At 43.4% G+C, this 7,530-nt stretch overlaps 1 protein-coding gene across 3 annotated transcripts in view; it reads right to left on the reverse strand.

The window, feature by feature from the left end:
• LOC311602370 (uncharacterized protein) overlaps positions 1 to 6,347 on the reverse strand; it is a 40,904-nt gene extending 34,557 nt beyond the window's left edge. For all 3 annotated transcript variants that reach the window (XR_014780733.1, XR_014780734.1, XM_084790322.1), the window contains exon 1: positions 6,204 to 6,347. Coding sequence is in view for 1 of the 3 variants with exons in the window: in XM_084790322.1 (XP_084646448.1) it covers positions 6,204 to 6,304 (101 nt within the window). In the remaining 2 variants the exon portion in view is untranslated. The remainder of the gene's footprint in view (positions 1 to 6,203) is intronic.
• Positions 6,348 to 7,530: the final 1,183 nt, after the last annotated feature.

The raw sequence follows: 7,530 nt of genomic DNA on the forward strand, positions 1-7,530 counted from the left end.
CACTCACACACACACACACACACATACTCACACACACAGACACACACACACACACAGAGAGAGAGAGAGAGAGAGAGAGAGAGAGAGAGAGAGAGAGAGAAAGAGAGAGACTTAGGTAGAAGTTAATACTGAGTCCAAAATTAGGGGAGGGGGCAGGGTGCAGGAGTATGAGTAGGGAACCACCATGGGCATCATTTCTAAGACTAAGACATAATAAAACTAGCAGATGCAGCACACTCCCTGGCAGTCACCAGGCTAAAGAAAGTCATTCGCACAGCACTAAAAGTTAAGGAAAACTAAAGGAATGACAACAGTTACGTGGAAAAGACCTCTGAGACAGCACCAAAACCACCTGAGGGTGATAGTTATTTAGGGAACCAGAGGCTATGACTCCCTGTCAGACACTCTATAAATCTGGGGTATCACTCTAAGAAAAGTGAGCCACTTGCTCTAACGTCAGCCCCAGAGCTGTGGGCCAGACACTTAGCCCAGGATGAAGGAAGGAGCCCAGAAGGGCATCCTCAAGAAAACTGATTTAGAACACAATGGGGTGGGGGGAGGGGGGAGGGGAGCCCAAGGGTGCTCCCAATCACAATAGAGAACTTGGTGGCAAAGCAACAGGAAATCCTAACTCCCCAGAAAGCAACAAACTGAAGAATTAAGAACCATAGGCTAGCAAAACAAGAAAATTAGGCTGCCTCATCACTCAACCCGCCCTGTATGAAAGTTCACTAGAAGGAAGGGACAGATGAAGTAAGAAAAAGGGCTGGCAAAGTCAACATAACTATCCACGAACCTAACAGAATTCAGAAGCTTACCTATACCTTCATTTTCCATAGGGGACCAGGAAAGTGGGGGATATATATAGTTTAAGGGGGGCTAGAAAAGGGCTTTTTATGGGAATTCACTGAACTTAAGAGAAATGTAGAGTGGGCTAGGACTTTCTGTTGAGCCTATAGACCAGTGGTACTCACGACCCTTTTGGCACCCCTCTGCCTCCAAAAATATTTACATCGCGATCCTTAACAGTAGTGAAGTTACAATTATGAAGTAGTAGTGAAAATAATTTTATGGTTGGGGGGGTCACCACAACATGATGATGCGTTCAAGGTTCGCAATATTAGGAAGGTTAAGAACCACTGATCTAGACAGACAACTGCTTGTGCAGTTTTCTTTAGAATACTGAATGAAGGCGAAGGGCAAGCGAAGCTGTATCTAGGCATATATAGTTTCCAGTCTTTCTCCCTGTGTCACAAATCAGTTTAATGAAAATCTAAGCAAAAGACAGGGATGGTGGTGCATGCCTTCTGAGTTCAGGGCTAGCCTGGTCTACAGAGTGAGTTCCAGGACAGCCAGGGCTACACAGAGAAACCCTGTTTCAATTTATACATTTCTTAAAAATTCAATTTATAGTGGTTTGTTGCTAGCACAATAGTTCATTGATTTTGACTTGAGACAGAATCTTATACCATCCATGCTGGCCCTGAACTCATCATGTAGCTGAGTCTAGTCTTGAACTCCTGATCCTCCTGCTTCTATCTCCTAAGTATCATTAACTACAGTTACAGATGATCTGACACCCTCTGGTATCCATAGGCACCTGCATGCATGTGGTGCACATAAGCTCATCTAAACACACATAGAAGTAATAAATACTTAAAAAAAAACTCTCAGCTAGGGGTTGGAGAGATGGCTCAGTGGCTGTTCTTCCAGAAGTCCTGGGTTCAATTCCTAACACCCACATGGTGGCTCACAACTATCTATCTGTAACTCTGGTTCCAGGGGATCTGACACCCTCACACAGACAAACATGAAGGTAAAACACCAATGCACATAAAATACAAATTATACACACACATATGTGTGTATATATACGTATATGTATACACACACACACACACACACACACACACACATATATATATATGCCCCCAGCTAAATAGGAATAGAAGGAAATACTACCACAACAGGGGTATGCACATAAAAATCACAAAAATGCTTAAAGTCTGAAACATTTCTCTTAAGATAATAAAACAGAGACGTCGTTTACCGCCAGTCCAGAGCAGTGGTGCTCCTAGTCAATGCAATAAGGTTTGAAGATAAAAAAGGGAGGAAAAAGCAGAAGACTGATCAGTTGTCTAGGTAGACTATCCCAAGGAAACTCAGGTGCAGTGGCACATCTCTACAAGGATGCCCTGCCTCAAAAGAAAAGAAAAGGTTTGAGGGGTGAGGATGTGGCTCAGCGGTACAGTGATGCCTGAGTTCCATTTCTAATCCTGAGGAGGGGGGTGTTTAAGAAAAAGAAAACAAACTGGGTGCTACGAAGGAGAAAAATTTTTATCACTTCCATTCAACATAGTATAGAAAGTACTGCCTTCCCAGCATTCGGGAGGCAGAGGCAGACAGATCACTGTGAGTTCAAGGCCAGCCTGGTCTACAAAGGGAGTCTAGGACAGCCAGGGCTACACAGAGAGACCCTGTCTCGAAAAAAACAAAAACAAAGAAAGTACTGCCCAGAGCCAATACACAAGAAACAAAACATAAAGTTAGCTAAGTTGGAAAGAAAAAGTTACATTTTCCTTGTTTGCAGATAACATCATCTTATAACATTTCAGCAAACTCTAAAGACTCCACCAGAAACTGTCAGAGCTAATACAGTAAAATTGCAGGACACAAAGTCAGTCTTCAAAAATAGGTAATAAATCTACACACTGACAGGAAATAATCTATGAAGGATTTCATGGAATCAACTGCATTGACAGTAGCGAAAATGCTTAGAAATAAAATCAACCAAAGACATGTATATCGAAAAGTGTAAGTCAAGCAGTCGTGGCGCATGCCTTTAATCCTGGCACTCAGGAAGTAGAGGTAGGTGGATCTCTGAATTCAAAGCCAGCCTGGTCTAGAAACCCTGTCTCAAAAAATAAAATAAAATAAAATAAAATAAAGAAGGAGGAGGAGGAGGAGGAAGTGGAGGAAAAAAGAAAAGAGAAAAGAAAGAAATTATAAAATACTAATGAAAGATTTTTATTTTGTTGATTTATTTTTGGAAACATGGTCTTACTTTACATCCTTAGCTGGCCTGGAACTTACTATATGAACCAAGTTGGCCTCAAACTTACGGCAATCCTCACGAGTGCCTCTGAATTATCTGAGATTACAGGCATATACCATTACACTCAGTGATGAAAGAATCTGAAGGCCTAAATGGAAAAATATACCCCATTTATAGGCCAGAAAAGTTAATTTTTATGATCTGGATGTGCATGTTGTTTTTGGCCAGCGTGTCATATGAAAACAATAGAAAGGAAACCAGAACAGCACAAGAAAGGCAAAAGACACGGTTTAAATAGCCCAGCATGTATTCATATCAGACTTAAATATATAATGAACGCTGGAATATTAAACTGAAATATTTGTCTGCTTTTTCAGTGCCAGTTCAACTGCTGAAAATCAGTTAATAGCTGTAAGTTCTATGAACCATGTCTGGAGCAGAAGGTTTGGGAATTCCAGGCCAGCCTGATGCACACAGCAAGATCCTGCCTTAAAAACGCCAGGAAGAAGTTCATAGGAGCACATTTTCAGATCCCCCCCCCACCCCCCATGTTGCCAGAGAGTGAAGCAGCAGGGTTTTTTTCTCCTGAACCTCACAAAGATCATTCTGGGGGACTCTCATGTACAGCCTAATGCTGGAGCCTAATCTGTCTGATTTCTGGCCTTCAAATCTCCACAGATCATGGTAAGCTGTGGTGTCAAAGAGGGTCAGATTCATCCCTGGGGTCCTGATGCTCTCTTGTTGGACCACGCATGCATCTCTTTGAAGCCATGACTGGCTGATTGACTGTCGGTTACTGAGTCAAAGTGCTGAACCACTGCTGCTCTGCAGAAAGATCCATTGACCACCATGCCCTGTTTGTATCTCTTCTCTTAAGATATTACTGTATTAATTCTTCAAAAGCGCAGTTTCAATCGAGGCCATTAGAGTCCTGAGGATTATAGCATTCCCGTGACTGAAATAATGTGACTCCCTTTGCCTGCATGCAGAGCCATTTAAAAGGACTCATGGATGTTTTTAACTCTGTTCAAAGCCTCCTTTGTCTACGTAGTGGAAACAGTTGCCCCATATCCATAATTAATAAATATTAATCACTGCATGGACTCATTATTCTTGTTCTGTAATGCCCTGTGCAAGTAAAAATGTGTTTCTAGTGGGGCACGGGGGCTCACGCCTGTAACCCAGTAACCCTGTCTCGAAAAACCAAAAGAAAAAAAGTTTCTTAATTTTGTTGTTTAAAAATTTTTAATTTTTTATTTGATTTCATGTCTATGAATGTTTTTCTTACACGTATGTTTGTGCACCATGTGCCTGGTACCCAAGGAGGTCAGAAGAGGGTTTGAGTCCCCTGGAACTCAAATTACAAGGGGTTGTGAGCTGCCATGCAAAATACCAGCCAAGTTAGAACTTCCTCTCTCTCTCTCTCTCTCTCTCTCTCTCTCTCTCTCTCTCTCTCTCTCTCTCTCTCTTTCTCTCTCTCTCACACACACACACACACACACACACACGACGTAGAAAAGTTGGGCTTGTAATCCCAGCTATTTGAGAGGCTGAGGCAGAAAGATTACATGCTCAAGACCAGCCTGGGTTAACACAGGACTATCTTAAAATAAGAGACACAAGCTGGGCATGGTGATGCAAGCCTGTAAGCCCAGCACTTGGTACCTGGAAATGGGCAGCCAGAGCCATGGACACTTCAGCTCCCTAAGACTTTGTTTCAAAACAAATGTCCCTGGCCTTACAAACCTGGAACTACAGCTCCACACGATCCTACGGCTTCTTCTGGTTTCCACAACTGTACTCACGCGCACACACCTACACAGAAAACACACACAATTGAAAATCAACCTTAAAAGTAAGAGGTTAGATATAGTTCAGGACTGCAGGGTCCTGGGTTCCACAGCCAATATTAAGGGGAAAGGAAAAAATAAACAAAATCACTAAACTAAAAACAGTTACTCTAGCATGGCAAAAGAGTGCTACGCAATTGTGGGCAGATATGGCAAAACTTAAACTATGTTAATGTTTGATATCTATGTTTCTATTTGTCTTAAGTAGCTCATAACACATAAAGCAGCCAAAATAATTTTTAAAGTTAGTTTTAACATTCTTGTCACCCCTATACATATACAGGAAAAAAATGAGATCATAGTGTTCTGTAACTTTTCTTTCTTTCTCTTTTTTTTCCAAGACAGGGTTTCTCTGCGTAGCCCTGGCTGTCCTGGACTCACTTTGTAGACCAGGCTGGCCTAGAAGTCACAGAGATTCGCCTGCCTCTGCCTCCTGAGTGCTGGGATTACAGGTGTGTGCCACTGTGCCTGGCACTTATTTTCAACGTAACAAGCTATCATAGTATCTTTTATACCAAAGAGTCAAAACATACAAACTTTTTCTAGCACGGGCTTACTGGTGGACACACAGGTTATTTCTTGTTACTTGCCACAGAAAGCAAGCTGCATCAGCATCCTCTTTTAGGTATCCTTGTTTATATACTGATGCTTTTCTTTCGGAAGGATGAAGCCTTAAAGGTCGGACTACCGAGTTCCAGATATTGGAACTCGGTATTCCAAATGCTGGGTCAAGTAATGTCTGTATTCGTATTTTCCTAAATGTTGCTACTTTAATGCTTCCAAATGGCTGTAACGATTCCTACTTTATTCAGCAATGCCTAAGTGAGATGCTGTAATTTCTTTTGCACAAATAAGTATCCAACAACAGAACACAGATCATCCTTTAAGCTCTATTGTAACGTTACAAACACGTTAGTTTTTGGTTTTGTTTTTTTAATCAAACTACTAAGTTTTGATGAGAAACGGCTGAGGTCCAAGAGGTTAGGCTGTTTCTTGGAGGCCCCTGGGGAGCTGAAGTAAACACTCCATTTTGGAGACACTATCCACAAAACCCCAATTAGACAAAGGAAAACGAAAGGAAACTCCAAAACAGGATCTGTCCCAGGAATAGCGTCCTCGGCCTGGCAGGTCCATCTGTGGAGGTCCGGTGATGCGGGGACTGACCACTTATCACGTATCATGGATTACGAATTAGTGGAGAAATGGGGAATGCGAACCGGCTACTCCTCCCACTCAGCAGAACATGCGGTCGATGTGGTGACTGCTGCCTTGGCCACCCCTCTAGGACCGACACTCACCAGGTCACAGTCAGTAACTGGACAGTTTCTCCACTCTCCTTATTAGAGTCATCCTCTATCTTGCTATCCCGGGAAGTGCGCAAATGTGTCGATGCCGCCATCTTACATGTTATACAAGCCTGTCTCTCTGGCGCCACGAAAGGGGGGGGGGGGTAGCCGGGGGGGGGGGGCGGGGCGGAGGGTAGCATGCGTCACAGCCAAGTAGTCCCTGCGCCGGCCGCGCGCCTTGGCGCTCTGCTCAAATGGCTCCGCCAGCAACGTGACCCAGATGGTCAGTGGCCGCTTCCGCCAGACGGCTGACCACTTGCGGTTCCTCTCCTCGCGCCTGCCTGTGTTAGCTTCTTTTCATATGCTCACGCCTTTCTTGTCCACCTTTTCTTTCATTAGTTTTTCTTTTCCCCTCCGCAATTTCTTTTCCTTTTTTGCTTCTCTAGGAGATGGGCTTGTGTTTTATTCTGAGACTAGTATCGGAGGCGGTTCTGTATTTTTAGCTGCCAGCATTGCGGTAGCTGCTGTAACTGCTGTGGCTATCCACATGTTACAAGGTTAGCTGGAGAAGTCAGCCACAGCCCTGGGAATAGCCCCTAATTTTGGATAAAGACTTTCAATGTCCTAACTTGTCCCTAGGCCATTTATAGGACAACTCATAGGGCCAGGCTGACAGTACTACTCTTCTGGCTTTTTGACATTCTCACCAGTACTGGTTACAACATAAATTAGAAATGGGTCCTGGCTTATCAACAAGGGCAGAGAACAAAACCTGCCTTTAAAAAAGAACGATTCTCATTTTACCAATTGTACCAAGAGCCACAGGACAGGAGAGATGACTCGGTAGGTTAAAGTGCTTCCTGCAGCCGGGCAGAGGCAGGCAGATCTCTGTAAATTTGAGGCCAGCCTGGTCTACAAAGTGACCCCAGGACAGCCAAGGCTGCACAGAGAAACCCTGTCTTGAAAAACAAGAACAAAAAAAAACAAAAACAAAAACAAAAACAAAACAAACCAAACCAAACAAAATAATAATAGTGCTTACTTTTTTGCACCTATTACTCCAGGGAAAGCCAACACCCTTTTCTGCACCCCTTCTCCAGCTGGACACACACACACACACACACACACACGCGCGCGCGCGCGCACACACATACACACACACACGCACACACACCTGCACATACATGCAGGCAAATATGCATGCATGTATAAAAATCAAAAGTAAATATATATTTTTAAAGTTTCCCAAGGCTGAACACATAAAGGCACCTGCCAGTAAACCTGATGACCTGAGTTCAATCCACTCCACAGGAACCTCATCACGGATGAACTAACTCTG

Source organism: Acomys minous (genome assembly GCF_964271855.1).
Source record: "Acomys minous genome assembly, chromosome: 7".
NCBI lineage: Eukaryota > Metazoa > Chordata > Mammalia > Rodentia > Muridae > Acomys > Acomys minous.